This window comes from Pristiophorus japonicus, chromosome 22 (assembly GCF_044704955.1).
Source record: "Pristiophorus japonicus isolate sPriJap1 chromosome 22, sPriJap1.hap1, whole genome shotgun sequence".
In the NCBI taxonomy this organism is placed as follows: Eukaryota; Metazoa; Chordata; class Chondrichthyes; family Pristiophoridae; genus Pristiophorus; species Pristiophorus japonicus.
Genome location: NC_091998.1, coordinates 10,520,569 through 10,545,556, shown reverse-complemented (window position 1 = coordinate 10,545,556; position 24,988 = coordinate 10,520,569). Strand labels below are relative to the sequence as shown.

The 24,988-nt window shown below is 47.9% G+C and overlaps 1 protein-coding gene across 1 annotated transcript in view; it reads left to right on the top strand.

The window, feature by feature from the left end:
- Positions 1–24,988, top strand: part of ndst2a (N-deacetylase/N-sulfotransferase (heparan glucosaminyl) 2a) — a 124,823-nt gene that overhangs the window by 47,190 nt on the left and 52,645 nt on the right. Inside the window, exons 3-5 of the mRNA XM_070865614.1 lie at positions 9,354–9,508; positions 19,504–19,689; positions 21,587–21,715. Of these exons, the coding sequence (XP_070721715.1) occupies positions 9,354–9,508; positions 19,504–19,689; positions 21,587–21,715 (470 nt within the window). The remainder of the gene's footprint in view (positions 1–9,353; positions 9,509–19,503; positions 19,690–21,586; positions 21,716–24,988) is intronic.

The window sequence follows — 24,988 nt, the reverse complement described above, 5'->3', positions numbered from 1 at the left end:
CACCAGGGATAACTCCCCTGCTCTTCTTCAAAATAGTGTCATGGGATCTTTTATGTCCGCCTGAGAGGGCAGACGGGGCCTCGGTTTAACGTCTCATCCGAAAGACGGCACCTCCGACAGTGCGGCGCTCCCTCAGCACTGCACTGGGAGTGTCGGCCTGGATTTTTGTGCTCAAGTCCCTGGAGTGGGACTTGAACCCATAACCTTCTGACTCGGAGGCGAGAGTGCTGCCCACTGAGCCACGGCTGAGCAGGAGGTGAGCTCTCTGGGCCATTTCAGAGGGTAATTAAGAGTCAACCACTTGGCTGTGAGTCTGGAGTCACATGTAGGCCTGGACCGGGTAAAGGCGGCTGAATTTCTTCCCTAAAGGGACAGTAGTGAACCAGATGGGTTTTTAATGACAATCCAGCAGTTTCATGGTCACCATTACTGATGCTAGCTTTTTATTCCAGCTTTATTTAATGAACTGAATTTAAATCCCTCAGTTGCCGTGGTGGGATTTGAACTCATGTCTCTGGATCATTAGACCTAACTAGACCTCATTAGAACGAAAGAAACCTCAGACACACCAGTACATAATACATCAACCCCGCAACCCAGCACTGGAATGGACACACAGGATTTACACATCCCCTACATCATCGTAGGGTTACAAGGGCTAATTAGGGAAGTTTAACTATCAATGAGGGATCACCAACCGTTTGTCAAAACTATATTGCATGCAATAGAAGGGTCTCGAACTTTTTATTCCAGGTTTATTTAATTTAATTTAAATTCCCCAGCTGCCGTGGTGGGATTATTAGTCCAGACACCTGGATTACTAACCCAGTAACCTATGCTTCCATACCCCTTCTATTTCCTAGTGCCTAGCAACCTGGTTCCAGGGTAACATTTTAACTCCCAGAGTTGGCCCTGCCTCTGATTAGCCTCTGATCGCTTACGCTGTGGTTTTGCTGCTTTCATCAAATCAGTTTACAAAGCAACAACAACTTGTATTTATATAGCGCCTTTAACGTAGTAAAACATCCCAAGGCCACAGTTGTGCCATGAAACAAAATTTGACACCGGGCCACATATGAAGAATTTGGCAGGTAACCAAAGGCTCGGTCAATGAGGCAGGTTTTAAGGAGCGTCTTACAGGAGAAGAGAGAGGTAGAGAGACGGGGAGGTTTAGGCAGCGAGTTCCAGAGCTTGGCGCCCAGGCAACAGAAGGCACGGCCACCAATGGCTGAGCGATTATAATCAGGGATACTAAAGAGGGCAGAATTGGAGGAGAGCAGACATCTCGGCGGGGGAGGGGGGGGGTTGTGGGGCTGGAGGAGATTACAGAGATAGGGAGGGTCGAGGCCATGGAGGGATTTGAAAACGAGCACGAAAATGTTAAAATCAAGGCGGGAGCCAATGTAGGTCAGCGAACACAAGAGGTGATGGGTGAGTGGGACTTGGTGCGAGTTAGGACACGGGCAGCCATGTTTTGGATCACCTCTGGTTTACGTAGGGTGGAAGATGGGAGGCCAGCCAGGAGTGCGTTGGAATAGTCGGGTCTGGAGGCGTGGATGAGGGTTTCAGCAGCGGATGAGCTGAGGCAGGGGCGGAGTCGGGCGATGTTACGAAGGTGGGGGTATGGCAGTCCCAACATATTTATTAAGCTCACAGGCCACCCGTAGTAATGCCTGACTCCACTGTTGTGCAAGGGCCCCCGACGGGACTGGTCTATTGTCCTGTCAGGAGGTATACAGCTGGGGAGGACTATCCAAAGCCATCGAAGTACACGGTCAGGGTCTGTAGTCCTCCTGAATCGTTACTTTTATGGGCCTAGATTTTGATCCAGTCCTTTTCATAGCAGCATATTACTCCAAAAAGCAGGCTTCAGATTGCTTTAAACCATATCGACCAAACAATTCTTGTTGTCAGGGATTAGACGATAAGCCCTAATGACCTGTCAAAGTTCTTCTCAGACAATGTAGATGGATGTTGACACAATTTACCACAATTCCAATTTCTCATTACATTCGGCAGGGGATGCAAATTTGACAGTTAACAGACAGACAGATGCAGAGGTTGTGTGCGTAAATAAACAGACTAACTGCAACAGGAGTAATGTAACTAACTGTGTCCTTTATAACAACTCCCCAAAATGGTGCCCTAAAACCAGCATGAACCAGAATGTTTGCAGCAGGGTGTGAAGAGCTCCCGCGGGGTCCTAATGCCTGTCATGTGAGAGTTTGTGCAACAAACAAAGAGAGTATCGATGCAATAGCAGACATGCGCGCAGACACGCACACACGGGATTTGAGGGCAATTGGTTTTTACTCAGAGGGTGATACAGGTAGAAACCCTCACCATATTTTAAAAATATTTGGATACGCACTTGAAGTGCCGTAACCTCCAGGACTACGGACCAAGAGCTGGAAAGTGGGATTAGGCTGGATAGCTCTTTATTGGCCGGTGCGGACACGATGGGCTGAAATGGCCTCCTTCTGTGCTGTAAATTTCTATGATTCTTTGACAGATACGCACACACAGGCACGCACATGCATGCATGGACACACACACACACACACACACACACACCTTAAAAGGCTCACAGTAGATGCCAAAGATTCGGATAATAAATAGTAGACACACCACGATGGTTCAGTGAGTTTTTCCAGTGACTAACCGAGCCAATTAGTCCAGGAAGGTTCCAGGTTTGACCCTTGCACCCTGTACTAATCACAGCCAGGTGGTGAAGGCGGGGCAGGGGGCGTAGAACATCTGTCGTCGGCTGTGAGCACAGCTGGATCTCCGAGCCCGTATACACCAGCTAAGCACATGATTAGGCTTGGCTGTGATGCAATCTGTGGTTGAATAGCCTGTTGACACCGGCATGGCTCGTGTATGAAGAATAGTCACAGGTTGCAAGGAGGTCTTGCTGCAACTGTTACAGGGCCTGGGTGGGACCACACCTGGAATATTGTGCACAGTTTTGGTCTTTCTATCTAGGGAAGGATATACTTGCCCTGGAGACGGTGCAACGCAGGTTCACTAGATTAATTCCTGGGATGAGAGGGCTGTCCCATGAGGCGAGATTGTGTAGAATGGGCCTATACTCTCTGGAGTTTAGAAGAATGAGAGCTAAAAGATTCTGAAGGGGATTGACAGGGTAGATGCTGAGAGGTTGTTTCCTCTGGCTGGGGAGTCTAGAGCCAGAGGTCACAATCTCAGGATAAGGGGAAGGCCATTTAAGACTGAGATGAGGAGGAATTTCTTCACTCAGAGGGTTGTGAATCTTTGGAATTCTCTGCCCCAGAGGGCTGTGGATGCTGAGACATTGAGTATATTCAAGGCTGAGATCGATAGATTTTTGGAGTCGAGGGGAATCGAGGGATATGGCGGGGAGGGGGAAGTGGAGTTGAGGTCGAAGATCAGTCATGATCTTACTAAATGGCAGAGCAGGCTCGAGGGGCCGAATGGCCGACTCCTGCTCCTATTTCTTATGTTCTTGTGTACGAGAGGGAAACTAGCGACCATGGAACTGTACCGGACAAAATACCTCCTTGAGCTTACAGTGAGGGTGCGTAAGTTGTTCGGTTTAAAATGAGAACGGACTGTATTGTAAAACTCAATTACTTCCGTCTCAAGAAGTTACAGCTGACGTTGAATTGAACCGGCTCAGATGGCAAATTGTAAATTGTTCCCGTCGTCTCTTCAGTCAGACTTTAAAGTAGCCTTCAGATCCAATTTGTTGCTGGATCAGTTTGCCGCTGGAGGGTAGCTTCGCGTTCTTGGCCAACTTGTGTGTGTGACTGGGAGTGAAGAGGAGAGAGCTACAGGTACATTAAACGCACACGCGACGTATAAAACAAGAATGCAAAAAGATTACAGAGCAAGGGGCCGATGGGATTCGCATTTCTGTGAGCGTTCTGTAAAACACTTGAGGGCTGGAATTTGGGCTTTGCTGATTTCGGGGCGGTAATGGCCGGTGGGGCGGTAGAGTTTGCACCCGGGAACAGTTTGCGCCTCAGTCAGCAAAATTCATCAGCTGGGCCCTGCTTTCCCACTAATCTTTGTGTCATCTGCAAATTTTGTTACACTATACTCTGTCCCCTCTTCCAGGTCATCTATGTGTATTGTATATAGCGCCTTTTATGACCACCGGACGTCTCAAAGCACTTTACAGCCAATGAAGTACTTTTAGAGTGTAGTCACTGTTGTAATGTAGGAAACGCGGCAGCCAATTTGCGCACAGCAAGCTCCCACACACAGCAATGTGATAATAACCAGATAATGTGATTTTTTTAATGATGTTGATTGAGGGATAAATATTGGCCAGGACACCGGGGATAACTCCCCTGCTCTTCTTCGCAATAGTGGCCATGGGATTGTTTACGTCCACCTGAGAGAGCATTCAGAGCCTCGGTTTAACGTCTCATCCGAAAGACGTCACCTCCGACATTGCGGCACTCCCTCAGCATTGATTTTTTTCGTGCTCAAGTCTCTGGAGTGGGACTTGAACCCACAACCTTCTGGAATACTGAACAGACACACCATAAAATTCCTCGTGTCCGTCTGAACAAAGGCATCAACCTCGGTTTAAGTTGCATTCAGTATCATTGCACAGCAAGCCGAACTGTGGAAGCAAAAGCAAGAGAACGGCTACAAAGTTCTGACTCAAAGAGCCACTTGGGATTAAAAACAGCAGCAGGGTTGTCTACTTCGAATGTGCTTGTGCGTTACAATGGGGAAATATTTGTTTTAAAAAAAAAGAGATCCCAAGATGACTCCGAGAGTAATCTGAACAAAGATAAAGGGCCTGGTTCCTGACTGTTTGCCATCAACAATTTTTTTTCCAGCAACAAAACCGACTTTGTAATGTAAAAGCAGCAATGTGGGTTCTCACATGTTTTGTTTCCCAGGTGCCTATCATCGAGTCCGCAGGCAATCTCGGGTTACTGTCTATCACCTCTGATGTTGCTGATAGTTGCTGACATGCCAATGATTCCCTCCAGTTGTTGACAAAACCATATTCTTTTAAGAGAACACGATAGATCAAGTATGCAATTCCATCCCCCCACCGCCCCCCACCCCCCGGTCACTCAATCCATATCCAACGATGTTTGAAGCTTTAGACTAGAGTACAATTTTACCCCAAGGTTAAATCTGCGTAAATAATATTTCAAACTCATTGAGAAAAAAACTTTTTGAGCTCAGCTCGGCTATTTGCATGTCGGTTAATAATCCATGCCTTTGTTACCCTTAGACTTGACTATTCTAACGCTCTCCTGGCTGATCTCCCTCATTCTGCCCTAGGTAAACTGGAGGTGATCCAAAACTCAGCTGCTCGTGTCCTAACTTGCACCAAGTCCCGCTCACCCATCACCCTCTGTGCTCGCTGCCCGTGTCCTAACTCGCACCATGTCCCGCTCACCCATCACCCCTGTGCTCGCTGACCTACATTGGCTCCTGATTAAGCAACGCCTTGATTTAAAAATTCTCATCCTTGTTTTCAAATCCATCCATGGCCTCGCCCCTCCCTATCTCAAGCCCCACAACCCCCCCCCCCCTCCCCCCGAGATATCTGCGCTCCTCTAATTCTGCCCTCTTAAGCATCCCTGATTATAATCGCTCAACCATTGGTGGCCATGCCTTCTGTTGCCTCGGCCCCAAGCTCTGGAACTCCCTCCCTAAATCTCTGCACCTCTCTACCTCTCTTTCCTCCTTCAAAACGCTTCTTAAAACCTACCTCTTTGACCAAGCTTTTGGTCACCTCCCCTAATTTCTCCTTGTGTGGCTCGGTGTCAAATTCTTTGCCTCATAATACTCCTATGAAGCGCCTTGGGACGTTTCACTACATTAAAGGCACTATATAAATACAAGTTGTTGTTGTAAATTGTGTCAGATTGGCCCAGCGGGTCGGGCGCTGAGTCAGAAGGTCCAGGTTGACACCTCAGCGCAGTACTGTGGGGGTGCTGCACTGTCAGAGGTGCCGTCTCTCTGGCGAGACGTTAAACAAAGCCCTTTCCCCGTCTGCCAGTGTGGGTGAGTGTGAAGAATCCCATCGCTGTTTTGTTTCCTCAAGAGCAGGGAGCTCGCCCGATGCCCTGGCCAACATTCATCCGTTAACCATCATCGGGTTACCTTATCGTTCACCTCATTGCTGCTTGTGGGACCTTACTATGTGCAAATTGGCTGTCTGGTCTGACTGCAAAACAACACTGGCGTCACTTCCAAAGTCGTTTGTTGGCTGTGCAGTGTTATAGAACGTCCCGAGGACTTGAAAGAGGTTTAGGCAGGAAATTCCAGAGCTTGGGGCCGAGGCAACAGAAGTCATGGCCACCAATGGTTGAGCGCTGTATAAGTGCAAGTTCTCCAATTTCATACTGCCTTTTTTCATTCTAATTCTTTCCCTTCCCTCCTCTCATCCTCTCCTCTGACTCGTTTTGGAATGCAGTTCTTTGGCGCTGGTAGCTCCTTGACAATGTGTGTGAATCTAGACGGTGAATGCAGGCGGCTAGTTAATGTCGGTGCCCACCCCGGTCATTCTCCTCATGGTGGGTGCTCTTGTCCAGCAGGGATCGCGATCAGGAGCAGTCAAAATAACATGGGTTCTCACACCGGCTGGATTTGTTTTTTCCTCGAAACCTATGCCCAGTTATGTTGACGTCAGTTGTAGCGACCATATTGATATCGGTTACCTCAGCACAGGCTGGCCGTTGAACCCACAGCCTCGCCGGCTTGTATGGCTGAGGTACGCACTGCCTTCCCCAAACAGGCCATTCAGGGGCACGTCTGCAGTTTATACAAGAATGTTGATGGCGACCAGATCAGTCCTCCTCAAAGAAGGTGTCCTAGAACATAAGAACATAAGAACATAAGAAATAGGAAACATAGAAAATAGGTGCAGGAGTAGGCCATTCGAGCCTGCACCACCATTCAATAAGATATGGCTGATCGTTCACCTCAGTACCCCTTTCCTGCTTTCTCTCCATATCCCTTGATCCCTTTAGCTGTAAGGGCCATATCGAACTCCCTCTTGAATATATCCAGTGAACTGGCATCAACAACTCTCTGCGGCAGGGAATTCCACAGGTTAACAACTCTCTGAGTGAAGAAGTTTCTCCTCATCTCAGTCCTAAATGGCTTACCCCTTATCCTTAGACTGTGTCCCCTGGTTCTGGACTTCCCCAACATTGGGAACATTCTTCCTGCATCTAACCTGTCCCATCCCATCAGAATTTTATTTGTTTCTATGAGATCCCCTTTCATCCTTCTAAACTCCAGTGTATAAAGGCCCAGTTGATCCAGTCTCCCCTCATATGTCAGTCCTGCCATCCTGGGAATCAGTCTGGTGAACCTTCGCTGCACTCCCTCAATAGCAAGAACGTCCTTAGGAGACCAAAACTGAACACAATATTCCAGGTGAGGCCTCACTAAGGCCCTGTACAACTGCAGTAAGACCTTCCTGCTCCTATACTCAAATCCCCTAGCTATGAAGGCCAACATACCATTTGCCTTCTTCACGGCCTGCTGTACCTGCATGCCAACTTTCAATGACTGATGTACCATGACACCCAGGTCTCGTTGCACTTCCCCTTTTCCTATCTGCCAGCATTCAGATAATATTCTGTCTTTGTGTTTTTGCCACCAAAGTGGATATCCTCACATTTATCCACATTATACTGCATTTGCCCACTCACCTAACCTGTCCAAGTCACCCTGCAGCCTCTTAGCATCCTCCTCACAGCTCACCCTGCCACCCAGCTTAGTGTCATCTGCAAACTTGGAGATATTACACTCAATTTTAGGCCATTTGGCCCCTCGAGCCTGCTCCGCATTTCAATACGATCATGGCTGATCTGATCTTGGCCTCAACTCCACTTCCCCGCCCGCTCCCCATAACCCTCGACTCCCTTATCATTCACTCCTCTCAAGTGCATGTTTTAAACTTTTCGAAAAGCTAGTTTGTCTTTTTCTCTTGCATGTTTCCTTGCATGAGAATTACCAACAGTGACTACTAGCCTGCCAAACTGTTGATAAGCTATTGCTTTCATTGTACATAGAATGATATAGCACTGAAGGAGGGCATCCAGCCCAACATGTCAGTGCCGGCTCTTCGAAAGAGCTCTCCAATTAGTCCTACTCCCCGGCTTTTCAAGTATTTGCCAAATTCCCTTTTAGGTAGTGCATTCCAGATTGTAACAACTTGCTGGGTTTAGGTGGTTTAAGTGTCAGTCGGGGCTCAGTGGGCAGCACCCTCAACACTGAGTCAGAAGGTTGTGGGTTCAAGTCCCACTCCAGAGACTTGAGCGCATAAATCTAGGCTGACACTCCCAGTGCAGTGCTGAGGGAGTGCTGCACTGTCGGAGGTGCTGACTTTCAGATGAGGCATTAAACTGAGGCCCCTCTCCGGTGGATATAAACGATCCCATGGAACTATTTCGAAGAAGAGCAGGGGAGTTCTCCCCGGTGTCCTGACCAATATTTATCCCTCATTCAACATGACAAAAACAGATTATCTGGTCATTATCACATTGCTGTTTGTGGGAGCTTGCAGTGTGAAAATTAGCTGCTGCGTTTCCCACATTACAACAGTGACTACAGTTCAAAAGTACTTCATTAACTGTAAAGCACTTTGAGACATCATAGACATAGACGTAGATATAGAAAATAGGTGCAGGAGTAGGCCATTCAATGAGTTCATGGCTGAACATGCAACTTCAGTACCCCATTCCTGCTTTCTCGCCATACCCCTTGAGAAAGGCGCTATATAAATTCAAGTCTTTCTGTTCTCTTTACAGGTTGTGTCTCCCAAACCTTACCACCTAGAAGGACAAGGGTAGCAGGTGCATGGGAACACCACCACTTCCAAGTTTCCCCCCCCCCCCCCCCCCCTCCCCCCATGTCACACACCAACCCGACTTCAAATATATCGGCAGTTCCGTAGTTGTCACTGTGTCAAAATCCTGGAACTCCCTCCCTAACCGCACTGTGGGAGCACCACTTGGACTGCAGCGGTTCAAGAAGGTGGCTCACCACCACCTTCTCGAGGGCAATTGGGGATGGGCAATAAATGCCAGCCTTGCCAGCGACGCCCACATCCCATGAACGAGTAACTTAAAAAAAAAAAGAAAAATTCTCCTCATCTGCCCCCTGGTTCAGCGTCTTGTATCAATCAGGCCACCGAAACACAAATGAACAGTTTTGGAGATCGATCTCGTCAATGCCAGTGCTGCTTTTGGCAAACCTTTCTGCTTAACATTGGTTTTAACAGATTGTGGGGTCAGTGCATTAGGGACGTTGCCCACTTTGACTCCATCAGGCACGTGCAGCCACTCTGCTAAAGCTCTCCTCTCTCAAATGTTTGCTTTCAGGAGCCAACGAGGAAGATGAAGGTGATGACATGCTGTTGAAGCACAGGAAGGAGTTCTGGTGGTTTCCCCACATGTGGAGTCACATGCAGCCACATCTGTTCCACAACGAGACGGTTTTAGCTGAGCAGATGAAACTGAACAAGCAGTTTGCGCTGGTATGTTATGAGTCTGGGATCTTTTTCTGGAAAGGGCAGTGACGACCTCTGTGCAGCCCACTTTCTTTGCCCATTCTACAAATTGTGGAATTCTCCAAACCTGCCCAATGCTAGAGCCCAGTATGATGGATGCAATAATAAGGCCTTCGATAAGGTACCCCATAATAGGACCTGAGGGAGGGAGGGAGGGAGGGGGTCAGTAGGAATGTGTGTGTGTGCTAGGACCATGCAACAGAGCCTGGTCTCCAATCATCTTGGAACCCCTTGCCATTGATCCAAGACCTAGCTGTCAAGCCCGTGTGGTGGCTGGTGTGCAACGGCCACCCCATGTTAAAATAATTCACGCACAGGCATCGTCCACCCTTTAAAATGAACCTGGACCTGGCCCACATTGGTCTCATCCGTCATCTTCTAACTCATTTTCGTGTGGAAGCAAGTCATCCTTGACTCCGGTGGACTGCCTGAGGAGAAGAAGAAGAATAAACTGATGAGTAAGGTCAGAGAATGCGGAGTCAGGGGACAAGTAGCAGAATGTTTTGTTAGCTGGTTTCAAGACAGAAGGCAGAGAGTAGGGGTAAAAGGGTAGCTATTCACAGTGGCAGAAGGTGGGTAGTGGTGTTCCACAGGGACCAGTGCTGGGACCACTGTTGTTCACAATTTACATTAATGATTTAGACTTTGGAATCAAAAACACAATTTATAAATTTGCGGATGACACCAAATTAGGGTGATAGTTAATACTGAGCAGGACTGCTACAAATTACAGGATGACAATAAACTTGCAGAATGGGCATATAATTGGCAAATGAAGCTCAACACAGATAAATGTGAGATTACATTTTGGTAGGAAGAATAGGGAGGTCACATATTACTTGGAGGGTGGGAGTCTGGGTGGGATAGTGGAGCAAAGGGATCTGGGAGTACATATACACAAATCACTAAAAGGTGCGGCACAGGTTAGAAAGGCCATAAAAAAAGCAAACTAAGAACTACGGTTTATTTCTAGAGGTATAGAATTGAAAAGTAGGAAAGTTATGCTACACCTGTAGCGAACCTTGGTTAGACTACACTTGGAGTACTGCATACAGTTCTGGTCACCATATTATAAAAAGGATATAGAGGCACTGGGGAGGGTGCAGAGAAGATTGACAAGGATGATACCAGAAATGCGAGGGTATACATATCAGGAAAGGATGAACAGGCTGGATTTCTTTTCTCTTGAAAAAAGACTGAGGGGTGACCTAATAGAGGTCTTTAAAATTATGAAAGGTTGTGATAGAATGGATACAGAGAGAGTGTTTCCACTTGTGGGGAAGAGCAGAACTAGAGGCCATCAATATAAGATAGTCACCGAGCAATCCAATAGGGAATTCAGAAGAAATTTCTTTACCCAGAGAGCGGTGAGAATGTGGAACTTGCTGCCACAGGGAGTGGTTGAGGTGAATAGCATCGATGCATTTAAGGGGAGGTTAGACAAGCATATGAGGGAGAAGGGAATAGAGGGTTATGCTGATAGATTTAGATGAGGAAAGACGGGAGGAGGCTCGAGTGGAGCATAAACGCCGGCATGGACTGGTTGGGCCAACTGGCCTGTTTCTGTGCCATATATCCTGTGTAATAAAAATGTTTAAAATCATAGAATGATACAGCACAGAAGGAGGCCATTCGGCCCAACATGCCTGTGCTGGCTCTTTGGTAGAGCGATCCAATTAGTCCCAATCCCCTGCTCTTTGCCCATAGCCCTGAGCTTTTTTCCCTTCAATGATTTAACCAGTTCCCTTTTGAAAGTGACTGTTGAATCTCCTTCCACTGCCCTTTCAGGCAGCGCGTTCCAGATCACAGCTCTGTTTCTTCATGTTGCCTGTGGTTCTTTTACCCATCACCTTAAAATCTGTGTCCACTGGTTACTGACCCCTCCACAAGTGGAAAGTTGTTCCTTATTATTTATTATCAACACTGCTCATGATTTTGAATACCTCTCTCAAATCTCCTCTTGATCTTCTCTGCTTTATGGAGAACAACATCAGCTTCTCCACATACCTGAAATCCCTTATTCCTGGAACCATTCTCGTCAATCTCTTCTCCAACATCTCTGAGGCAAAAGAGGAGTGCAGAGATCTCTGAGGGACCCTCCCTCGGCAAATGTAGGTACTGCTGGACCTTGCAGAGGCGCATCTGCCCCCCCCCCCCCCCAGATATGCCCCCAAACCGGAAAGGTGGGCAGAAGAAACACCTGCCTCCCTACCCCCACCACTTGGGCAGAATGTCTTGTCGTTGCGCTGTGGTCGGAGATGGATTATGTCCAAGATCCCAGTGCCTCCATCCGTACTATCCCGGAATCCCATCCTTCGTAGGAGTGGAATTTCTACCCGACACTGTTGGGACCGTTTAGAGGGAACTCTGCTCTGTGCCTGAACCGGGCAGTGTTTGACACCAGACGCTTAAATTGGGAAGGTGTTCCATTCCCCAACCCTATCTGCACAAACTTAATTTGGAAAACATTAGCAACAGGAGGACACCATTCAGCCCCTCAAGCCTGTTCTACCATTCAATTAGATCATGGCTGATCTGTATCTCAACTCCCTTTACCCTGCATGGCTCAGTAACCCTTAATACCCTTGCCCAACAAAAATCAATTTTTTTTTGTAATCTTCAAATGACCCCCAGCCTCAACAGCTTTTGGGGGGAGAGAGTTCCAGATTCCCACTGCCCTTTGTGTGAAGAAATGCTTCCTGACATCACCCTTGAACGGCCTGGCTTTAATTTGAAGGCAATGCCCCCTTGATCTGGACTATTCCTACCAGAGAAAATAGTTTCCCTCTTATCAACTCCTTCAATCATCTTAAACACCTCCGTTAGATCACCCCCGGATCTGCTATATTCGAGGGAATACAAGCCTACTCTCTACAACCTGTCCTCAATGATTTAAATCTTTTAGCCCCAGAAAGAGAAATAAAAACTGCCAAGTTTTGATAGGAGGCCACGGGTTTAAAACAAGAGCCTCCTTAATAAGAACATAAGAAATAGGAGCAGGCGTAGGCCATTTAGCCCCTCGAGCCTGCTCCGCCATTTAATAAGATCATGGCTGATCTAAGCTGCGGTACAAAATTGCCACATGAATAACTAAAGAGGGAATGAGGCACTGTCATGAATCTTCATAATTTGTGATACCGATGATTTGCCCGGGGCAAGCTTTGACTTTTATTGAAAAGGCAAAGTATTCTGAAATGTCTTTGTTATTTTTGTGCTCACTGAATTGCTGACGTTTCCTGGTTGGAACAGCAGCAAGGTGGGTAACAAAACCAGAACGACATGATCGACGCAGGCCCAGATCTTTCAGTTCTTCGAGTGCGGGGATTTTCTGGGTAGAATCTTGCCTCTTTGATAGCAGATCTTGCATACGAACATACGAACAATGACGGACAGGTAAAGACCATCTGGACCAGCGAGTCCGTTGTGTATCACAACATCTACACGCCACCCCACCCTCAAACAATGTGATCTCCTGGGAGAGGCAAAAAAAACCCAGATAAAAAACCCCCGGGCCAATTTGGGGGGGGAAAAAATCTGGGAAATTTCTCTCTGACCCATCTCAGCGATCGAAACTAGTCCAGGAGATCACCCTGGCCATTGACACTAAGCTGGGTGGCGGTGTGAGCTGTGAGGAGGACGATAAAAGGCTGCAGGGTGACTTGGACAGGTTAGGTGAGTGAGCAAATGCATGGCTGCAGTATAATCTAGATAAATGTGAGGTTATCCACTTTGGTGGCAAAAACAGGAAGACAGAATATTATCTGACTGGCGACGGATTAGGAAAGGGGGAGGTGCAACGAGACCTAGGTGTCATGATTCATCAGTCATTGAAAGTTGGCCTGCAGGTACAGCAGGTGGCGAAGAAGGCAAATGGTATGCTGGCCTTCATAGCTAGGAGTTTTCAGTATAGGAGCAGGGAGGTCTTACTGCAGTTGTACAGGGCCTTAGTGAGGCCACACCTGGAATATTGTGTTCAGTTTTGGTCTTCTAATCTGAGGAAGGACGTTTTTGCTATTGAGGGAGTGCAGCAAAGATTCACCAGACTGATTCCTGGGATGACTGGACTGATATATGAGGAGAGACTGGATCGACTGGGTCTTTATTCACTGAAGTTTAGAAGGATGAGAGGGGATCTCACAGAAACACATAAAATTCTGACGGGACTGGACAGGTTAGATGCAGGAAGAATGTTCCCGATGTTGGGGAAGTCCAGAACCAGGGGACACTGTCTAAGGATAAGGGGTAAGCCATTTAGGACTGAGATGCGGAGAAACTTCTTCACTCAGAGAGTTGTTAACCTGTGGAATTCCCTACCGCAGAGAGTTGTTGAGGCCAGTTCACTGGATATATTCAAAAGGGAGTTAGATATGGCCCTTACAGCTAAAGGGATCAAGGGGTATGGAGAGAAAGCAGGAAAGGGGTACTGAGGTGAATGATCAGCCATGATAGTATTGAATGGTGGTGCAGGCTCGAAGGGCCGAATGGCCTACTCCTGCACCTATTTTCTATGTTTCTAATTTCCCTGCAGTACCTACCTTCTGTAAGAGTTAATCTCCACCGCAGCCAGAAACAAATCCAGCTTTTGCATGAAGGAATTCATAAAAGGGCAGCTTGTTCCAAAGGCCTACTCTTGTCTGGGGAAAAAAAATCCACCTCCTGACATCTAACCTAGATCTAGCCCGATACAACTTACATTTGTGCCCCCTGGTCCTGCCTAACCTATTTAATTGAATAAGATCTTCAAGACAACAGCATGGAATTATTTAAAAAAATTATGTGACTGCCAATCTGATCCTTTGGGGCTTTTTCTGGAAAGCAGTCAGTCCAGATGGGGGCAGCAGATCGGGCTAGTTAGCAGGCTGAATTAAAAAAAAATTTGTTCATGGGATGTTGTTCATGGGATGTGGGTGTCGCTGGCAAGGCCGGCATTTATTGCCCATCCCTAATTGCCCTTGGGAAGGTGGTGGTGAGCCGCCGCCTTGAACCGCTGCAGTCCATGTGGTGAAGGTGCTCCCACAGTGCTGTTAGGGAGGGAGTTCCAGGGTTTTGACCCAGCGACGATGAAGGAACGGCCGATATATTTCCAAGTCAGGATGGTGTGTGACTGGGAGGGGAACGTGGAGGTGGTGCCTGCTGCCCTTAAAGCTTAAAACAGAAACCTAGGAAGAGGCGAAAGGATAGCAACTGGAATTAGAAACAGATGATTTATACCGCAGCTCTATATAGAATAGGGTTTGTTCCAAAAACAAGTCTAGTTAATTGGCCATGAATTATTTTGCAGTTTAACCTGCATTCTTTGGCTTTATGCAAGAAATATCTGGGGATTTAAAAAAACTTTTATGGCAGATTATTCATCTAAGATATTGTATCAGGACAATTTAATAGCTTCCCCAGATGGCTCAGTGGGTTTACCCAGTGTACAGGAGGCCCAAAGATACTCAATCCCTTATCTCTGGCGAGTTAGCTAGTCTCAACGAGACTCTGGACACACTGGGAAAATTATCCCGGGTATCTGCTCCTCACCACCCATCCGGTTAGCCCCATCAACCCGGCTGAAAATCCCCACATGGAGACCTCTGGCACAGATAGGCTCCTGTGCTTCCCCCCATGATCCAATAGCCTGCAGACTGGCGAGGCTCACAGATAACTGCAGCTCACTTAGACAACGTACCAGCAGGCAAGTGGCACGTTTTAGGTTAATTGTTAAGAAAAAAAGGAAAGGTTTGCATTTATATAGCGCCTTTCACGATCACCGGATGTCTCAAAGCGCTTTACAGCCAATGAAGTACTTTTGGAGTGTAGTCACTGTTGTAATGTAGGAAACATGGCATGCAATTTACGCACAGCAAGCTCCCACAAACAGCAATGTGATAATGACCAGATAATGTGTTTTTTTGTTATGTTGATTGAGAGATAAATATTGGCCAGGACACCAGGGATAAAGCCCCTGCTCTTTGAAATAGTACGGTGGGACCTGAGAGAGCAGACGAGGCCTCGGTTTAACGTCTGCTCTGAAAGATGACACCTCAGACCGTGCAGCGCTCCCTCGGTACTGCACTGGGAGTGTCAGCCTCGATTTATATGCTCAAGTCTCTGGAGTGGGACTTGAACCCACAACCTTCTGGTTCAAAAGAACCTGAGAGGAGATGAGGAGAATGACGCAGCGAGTTGATGTGATTTGGAATGCGCTGCCTGACAGGACAGTGGTAGCAGATTCAATTATAAAGGCAATTAGATATATACTTGAAAAGGGAAAAAAATAGCTGTGGGGCTGTGGGGAAAGAGCACGGGGAGATGGACTAATTGGATAGCTCATTCAAAGAGCCGAAATCGGGCAGGACGAGCCAAATGGTCTCCTTCTGTGCTCTATCATTCTATGTGGAACCACATCACAGCCGAGCAAGGGAAAAGAGCAAGTGATTGGAAAATAATAGCAAATAAGGCCTTTTCCTTTAACGTAGTTTTATGATTTTGAATTCCGTCTTTGATGTGCAACTGCAGAAGAAAAACCCAAAGCTGTTATGTCTGCCCTCGGCTTGGGTTGCTATGTAGGTCGCTTGTCTCAGAACTTCAGTGGATCACAGATTAGAATGGGATTTCCTTCTTGAGATAATCAGAATGTTTTATGAGTTTAATCCGGTTTTCTCTTTGCTCGACTGCTCACACACAAGCCCACAATAGTTTTGCTGTGTGGGAAGGTGGGAAATGTCCAACCTAACCTCGTGTAAATGAAGAAACTTCCCCTTTACGCTCATAGAAACATAGAAAATAGGTGCAGGAGTAGGCCATTCGGCCCTTCAAGCCTGCACCACCATTCAATAAGATCTTGGCTGATCATTCACCTCAGTACCCCTTTCCCGCTTTCTCTCCATACCCCTTGATCCCTTTAGCCGTAAGGGCCACATCTAACTCCCTCCTGAATATATCCAATGAACTGGCATCAACAACTCTCTGCGGTAGAGAATTCCACAGGTTAATGGCTTACCCTTTATCTTTCGACTGTGACCCCTGTTTCTGGACTTCCCCAACATCGGGAACATTCTTCCTGCATCTAACCTGTCCAGTCCCGTCAGAATCTTATTTGTTTCTATGAGATCCCCTCTCATTCTTCTGGACTCCAGTGAATACAGGCCCAGTCGATCCAGTCTCTCCTCATGTGTCAGTCCTGCCATCCCGGGAATCAGTCTGGTGAACCTTCGCTGCACTCCCTCAATAGCAAGAATGTGCTTCCTCAGATTAGGAGACCAAAACTGAACACTACTATTCCAGGTGAGGCCTCACCAAGGCCCTGTACAACTGCAGTAAGACCTCCCTGCTCCTATACTCAAATCCCCTAGCTATGAAGGCCAACATACCATTTGTCGCCTTCACCGCCTGCTGTACCTGCATGCCAACTTTCAATGACTGATGAACCATGACCCCCAGGTCTCGCTGCACCTCCCCTTTTCCTAATCTGCCGCCATTCAGATAATATTCTGTCTTCCTGTTTTTGCCACCAAAGTGGATAACCTCACATTTATCCACATTATACTGCATCTGCCATGCATTTGCCCACTCACCTGTTCTCTCCAAAGCAAAGACTTTCCTTTAACCTTACCCTCCCTATCTCTGTAATCTCCTCCAGCGCCGCCCCCCCCCCTGCCCCGAAATGTCTGCGCTCCTCTAATTCTGCCCTCTTCCCGTGAACAAATTTGTAAAATAGAAAGCGGATGCCTCCCTTCCACTGGCAGATGAATTTGACAAACCTTTCGAAATCCTTCATTGCTGCTGGAAAGCGCAGTGGACTGCCTGTGTTTTATTCATGAGATTTGGAACTGAAAGGGCTGTGTGCCGCCTTGCAGTGACTGGTGATTCGCCGTTAATCGTTCACGTCGGCCGGGGTAACGGCAATGCATCCAGAATTTATTGGCAAAGTGAAATGGCAGTGCAGCGCCCTGCCCGAAACCTTTAGCTGCGACGTTGCCTCGGTTCCCCTCTCTGCTACACGCACCGAAACCTGTCTGCCACCAGCGGGCATTACAGTCGGCTCCGCTTACCGCGTCTGCTATCACGGATCGCTCACATACAATGAACCTTTTCCCCATAGTCCCTCCACAAGTCCCATTATCAGTCAGTGCAGAAGCTCAAGCTGTGATAAGACGATTCCCTGCCTTCCCCCCGGGCTACCCCCAGCTGAATCCCTGCAGCTCTATAATGTGACTGGCTTTGAGTGTTTATTGAAGATAACGTCAGGGTTGTTGGATGTAACACAATGAGTTGTGCAAACTGATGGAGCTGTTCCAGTTGAATTGAACCATCTATTTCTAGTCTGTACAACCACGTCCTTGCATTTCTTAAACACTTTCAGGTGCCAGGTTTAAAAGAAACACAGGATATGCGGCACAGAAACAGGCCATTCTGCCCCAACCAGTCCGTGCCGGCGTTTATGCTCCACTCGAGCCTCCTCCCGTCTTTCCTCATCTAAATCTATCAGCATAACCCTCTATTCCCTTCTCCCTCATACGCTTGTCCAGTCTCCCCTTAAATGCATCGATACTATTCGCCTCAACCACTCCCTGTGGCAGCGAGTTCCACATTCTCACCACTCTCTGGGTAGAGATGTTTCTTCTGAATTGTTGGTGACTATCTTTTATTGATGGTCTCTAGTCCACAAGTGGAAACATTCTCCCCGTGTGCACTCTACCAAAACCTTTCATAATTTTAAAGACCTCGATTAGGTTACCCCTCAACCTTCTCTTTTCAAGCGAAAAGAGACCCAGCCAGTTTACCTGCACATCTCTGGTATCTTGAAGACTTGAATTTATATAGCACCCTTCACAACCTCAGGAAGACCAAGGAGCTTTACAGGCAATGAAGTACGTTTTGTTCAAGTGTAGACAATTAGCCCTTGTCCTGATTTATTTTTTGTGGCTCTTGTCTCAGACAGGATGGTGTGGGCTTGAGCCCCTCTCCACAGACATATGGGCACCTAATCCAGGCTGGCACATCGGTGAGGTGCCTCGTGAGGGAGCGTGGCACTGTCGGGAGGTACCTTCAGATGGATTATTAAATCAAAGCCCTGCCTGCCTGTTTGGGTTGATGTTGAAGATCCTCGGCCAACACTCCTCCCTCAACTATCGCCACCAAAAGTACATTAATTGGCCGTCCATTTGCCTCCATAGTCATTGCCACCCCCTCAACTTGATACATCACAACGCGCTTCCGACATTATGAAACGTGACACCGTGGGTGTATTTTTCTTTTGCGGATCACATTAAAACAAAAAATGGTTGCTCTGTGACTGATGTGCAGGGCAGGGTTCTATCTCCATCACCTGGGTGGCAATCTCGCTCCTTGAGCCATACAGCACAGAAGGAGGCTATTCGGCCCATCGTGCCTGTGCCGGCTCATTGGTAGAGCGATCCAATTAGTCCCACTCCCCCTACTCTTTCCTCACAGCCCTGCAAATTTATCCTCTTAGTATTTATTCAGATTCCTTTTGAATGTTACTGTCGAATCTGCTCCCACCGCCCTTTCAGGCAGCGCATTCCAGATCACAACAACTCGCCGCGTCAAAAGAATTCTCCTCCTCTCCCCCTCTGGTTCTTTTGCCAATTACCTTAAATCTGTGTCCCTCTGGTTACCGACCTGCCTGCCAGTGGAAACAGTTTCTCCTGATCTACTCTTATCAAAACCCCTCATTATGTTGACCACCCCTTTTATAGAACCCATTCTGATAGTCTGCGGAACGATAATCACAGAATGGTTACAGCACAGAATGTCCATTCGGCCCATCGAGCCCGTGCCGGCTCTCTGCAAGAGTGCCTCAGCTAGTCAGGCTCCTAATACTCCTGTGGAATGCCTAGGGACGTTTCACTACGTTAAAGGTGCTATATCAATCCAAGTTATTGCTGTTAAAGGACTGCGTGCTTAAGTATTTTTTTAGAATAACTAGCTCTAACCAAAGTTCCGAACTCGTGCAGGACCATGGAATCCCAACCGACATGGGCTACGCAGTGGCACCACACCATTCGGGGGTCTACCCAGTTCACACGCAGCTCTACGAAGCCTGGAAATCCATCTGGGGCATCAGAGTCACGAGCACCGAGGAGTACCCCCATTTAAAGCCGGCTCGATATCGCAGGGGATTCATCCACAACGGTATCATGGTGAGTGGTTAATCTCGAGGCCCAGTGGGTCCGTCCTGTGGTTATGGTTTGCCGAATGCGGTGAGTCACCAGGCCATAGGTCACACCGACCTGTAAAACTCTTCTCTTCACCGCGGCTACGCATGCGTTTTTTTTTGGTCATAAAACCCAGTTTCGTCCAGTGGTTCAGGTTGCAGTTGTACCCGCTGATACTGCACAGACCAGGAAAGAAATCAAAGAAAGACTTGCGTTCATGTCAGCGACATCAGGATGTCCTAAAGCACTTTGCAGCCAACGAAGTCTTTCTGAAGTGCAGTCACTGTTTGTGGGAGCTTGCTGTGCGCAAATTGGCTGCCGCGTTTCCAACATTACAACAGTGACTACACTTCAAGAAGTACTTCATTGGCTGTAAAGCGCTTTGGGACGTCCGGTGGTTGTGAAAGACGCTATATAAATGCAAGTCTGTCTTACCTTTAATGTGAGAAGTGCGGCAGCCAATTTGCGCACAGCAAGCTCCCACAAAAAGCGATGTGATAACAACCAGATGATCTGTGTTTTTTTTGGTGATGTTGATTGAGAGATAAATATTGGCCCCAGGACACCGGGGATAACTCCCCTGCTGTTCTTCGAAATAGTGCCATGGGATCGTTTGTGTCCACCTGAGAGAGCAGACGAGCACCGTTCCCGTTAAGCTGCACGGCCGGTCAGTGACCTGGAGGTCTGCGCAGGCCGCTCACCGGCTTTTATATGGACATAACCGCGATTGCGCGAAAATTTGAATGGTCCAGTTAAAGGGACCGCACGCGGAAAATAAAATTACGGGGAACATTGCAGACGTGGCCTCGGTTTAACGCCTCATATGAAAGACTGCATCACCGGCAGTCCCACACTCCCTCGGCACTGCACTGGAGTGTCAGCCTGGATTACGTGATTGAATCTCCTGAAGTGGGACTTGAACCCACAGCCTTCTGATTCAGAGGCGAGGGTGCTGCCCACTGAGCCAGCAGATAAAACACCCCGAACTATCCCTGAAAACTCTCCCAACACGTTGGCCACTAAACAGAAAATGGATGAGGGCTGGGAACATTCGGAGCCCCTTGAGCTTGTTCCTGCACTCATTAGACCATGGCCGACCTGTATCTCACCTCCATTTACCCGCCTTGTTTCCGTTAGCCTTAATACTCTTGAGTAACAAAGATCTAGCAATCGCAGTCTTGTAAATTCCAATTGACCCCCAGCCTCAACAGGGGCTGAGAATTCCAGATTTCCACTACCCTTTGTGGTGAAGAAGTGCTTCCTGACGAGTTTGGTCTGAGAAGTGCAAAAACTCTCGGGCAGTAATAGTCGTGGCTTTCAACTACCCTAATTATTAACTGGGGGAAAGGTGAATGGTACAGAGATAGTGCGGACCCGAGGATCACTGCAAGGTGCAGAAGCCCTCACTGCCGCCATTGTGGCCGCTCTTCGGGGGGAAACCTGGAACGCAGAAGACTGGAAAATCCAGCCCTTTAATATCTTCCCTTTTGTGCCGCTCACGGATAATGCTGCCAGCGTTTCGGGAGCCATTCACGCTGATGGAAGATTTCAAAATTGCTTCCAATAAACTCTCATGTTAGTGCATGGGCAGGTTTGTGATCTCGTTTGGTGTTCATGTGGAGTGAAGCTGAAAGCAGTTAAGAATTAAGTTAGCTGTATTCCAGCCATCTGTAATTCCATAACATGCCCAAGCACTTAAAACTGTTTCAAGTCAGTGGATTCCATTAATGAAAATGTGTTATAAGTTTAATGCTGACTTGTGCAATGGACAATCTGCCGGAACAAATTTCTGTATACAGAAAAGGATTTAAATTGATTACGTTGACAATCTCTCTCCCTCTCTCTCTCTCTCTCTCTCTCTCTCTCTCTCCATATCATGCAGGTTCTGCCACGCCAAACCTGTGGGCTGTTCACACATACTATCTTTTATAATGAATATCCAGGAGGGTCCAAGGAGTTGGACAAAAGTATTCGGGGTGGAGAGCTCTTTCTTACCGTGCTGCTTAATCCGGTAAGTGAGATTTAAAGCAACAGCAACTTGTATTTATATAGCGCCTTTAACGTAGTGAAATGTCCCAAGGCGCTTCACAGGAGTGTTTTGCGATAAAAATGTGACCACCGAGCAGCATAAGTAGAAATTAGCGCAGGTGACCAAAGGCTTGGTCAAAGAGGTAGGTTTTAAGGAGCGTCTTGAAGGAGATGAAGAGAGGCGGAGAGGTTTAGGCAGGGAGTTCCAGAGCTTGGGGCCTAGGCACCAGAAGGCATGGCCACCGATGGTTGAGCGATTATAATCAGGGATGCTCAGGAGGGCAGAATTAGAGCGGCACAGACATCTCTGGAGTGTTGTGGGGCTGGAGGAGATTACAGAGATAGGGAGGGGCGAGGCCATGAAGGGATTTGAAAATAAGGATGAGAATTTTGAAATCGAGGTGTCGCTTAACTGGAAGCCAATGTAGGTCAGTGAGCACAGTGGGGTGATGGGTGAGCGGGACTTGGTGCGAGTTAGGACACGGGAAGCCGAGTTTTGGATCACCTCTAGTTTATGTAGAGTAGAATGTGGGAGGCCAGACAGGCTTAACTATTTGGCAGAATGATAACCTGATTATTATAGGAATATGGCACAGTGCATTTCCACTCTGAGGTACAGCGAGAACGGGCTAACAATGGCACCTGGTCACTTCCACACCGTTGGCTGTCCCGCTGTGATTTATGCACTGGCGCTCTGCATTGTGGATCTCGGAAATCGCGCTTCGCGAATATTTTAAGAACATGAGAAATAGGAGCAGGAGTGGGCCATATAGCCCCTCAAGCCTGCTCCGCCATTCAATAAGATCATGGCTGATCTTCTACCTCAACTCCACTTTCCCACCCGATCTCCATATCCCATGATTCCCTTCGTGTGCAAAGGTCACAATGGATTAAACCCGTCAGTCACAGGTAGGGGTGAAGTTTGGCTGAAATCCCTATTAACGACACCCTCCCCACAGAAAGAAAGACTTACATTTATATAGCGCCTTTCACGAACACCAGACGTCTCAAAGCACTTTGCAGCCAATGAAGTACCTTTGGAGTGCAGCCACTGTTGTAATGTGGGAAACGCAGCAGCCAATTTGCGCACAGCAAGCTCCCACAAACAGCAAATGATAATGATCAGATAATCTGTTTTTTGTTACGTTGATCAAGGGCTAAATATTGGCCCCAGGACACCGGGGATAACTCCCCTGCTCTTCTTCGAAATAGTGCCATGGGATCTTTTACGTCCACCTGAGAGGGCAGACGGGGCCTCGGTTTAACGTCTCATTCGAAAGACGGCACCTCCGACAGTGTGGCACTCCCTCAGCACTGCACTGGGAGAGTCGGCCTGGATTTATTTTGTGCTTTGAACCTCCCACCTCCTGACTCAGAGGTGAGGATGCTACCCACTGAGCCACAGCTGACACAGAAGCTCGGCCATAGTCTCTTGTGAAGATAATCTAAAGCAATGCAGCCCTCCCAAATAAGCACCACAGGTCCGGTTCTCTTGGCTCTTTGTTCAGGCAATGGGAGCGATACGTTGTGAGAAGTATCCTGTCACCATTAATTGTCGTAGTGTGCAGTGCTGGCATAATGCAGTGGGCCCACTCCCAGTCCTGACAGAAATAAAGTTCCATCGCTATCTCACTGCAGACAATTCACCAGCATGCATCGCATAGCAGCCGTGCACGGTGGAGTGGGAGATTTGTGCGGTAAGGTGGATTTGAGAATAAACAGGTTGAGTAAGGGATTTGAAGTCTCGTGCTCTCCTCCAGTTGGTTGTGCCCGGTTACAAATGCTGTATTGGTCGAGGAAGAGTGTACATGAGGGCAGTTTAAAGCACCCTGTGTTCTGGATCTCATAAATTGCTCTTTGTGAATACAGGTTGAACCTCCCTCGTCCGGCACCACCCCTCATCCGGCACCACCCCTCGTCCGGCACCATTTCCGGCTGCCGGCTGACGCACATGCGCAGAACGTGACCGTCAAAATCCTTCCTTCCCCGTTCTCAGAACATACATTTTTAAAAAAAAATTGTGCAGGGTCCTCAGCAATATAATCTTTCTCCTCGATGTCAGGGTTATCGGCTGCCTCCTCCTCGTTGCCCTGCTGGGACTCCTGCCGCCACAGTCCTCAGGCCGGCTGCTACCTCCCCACAGTGCTCCCTCTTGGGGGTCGAGAACCCGCTCGGGTCGTCGACCTTGGACTATCTTCCACCCCCCCTCCCCCCCCCCCCCGGGCCGATGACCTCCGCTCATCCGGCAAAATCCCTCATTCGGCACAGGTTCAACCTGTACTTTTACGAATGTGAGAAGCAGGAATCGGCCATACGGCCCCTTGAGCCTGCTCCACCATTCAAGAAGATCATGGCTGATCTTCTACCTCAACTCCACTTTCCCGCCCGATCCCCATAGCTCTTGATTCGCTTTGTGCCCAAAAATCTTAACAGTCTAAATCTGGAATATATTAAATGGCTGATTATGCACAGCACAAATGGGGGTGAGAATTCCAAAGATTCACCACCCCCCTCAAGTGAAGAAATTCCCCCTCATTTCAGTCCTAAATGGCCGACCCCTTATTCTGAGACTGTGACCGCCCCCCCCCGGTTCTAGACTCCTCAACCAGGGGGACTCGACCTCTCGGCATCTACCCTGTCAAGCCCTCGAAGTATTTAACACGTTTTAATAAGATCGCTTCTCATTCTTCTAAACTCCAGAGAATACAGGCCCATTCTGCTCAATCTCTCCTCATAGGACAGCCCTCTCACCCCGGGAATCAATCGAGTGAGTGAATATGTGGTGAGCGAGTTGGGAGGGAAAGCGTGAGAAATTGCTGCACCTTAGCAACAGGGAGCAGACATGACAGATGCAAAATTATCGTAAAATCCGCAGCCTAAAACTGACGCACACATTCCTATCTGCAAAGTTCCCCGATCAAACAACAATTAAATTGATTGACTCAAAACTCTGTTCACTTACCAATTGTCCTTTGTGGTCATAGACGGACACATAGCTGCAACATAGAAGAATGATGCATTGTAGAGCATAACAATTTTATTGTCCTTATATAGAGCATCAAACCAGTTGCTGTAAGCAATGCAATGGAAAAGCCATGATTACACGGGATATACGGCACAGAAACAGGCCATTCGGCCCAACCAGTCCGTGCCGGCGTTTATGCTCCACTCGAGCCTCCTCCCGTCTTTCCTCATCTAACTCTATCAGCATAACCCTCTATTCCCTTCTCCCTCATACGCTTGTCCAGCCTCCCCT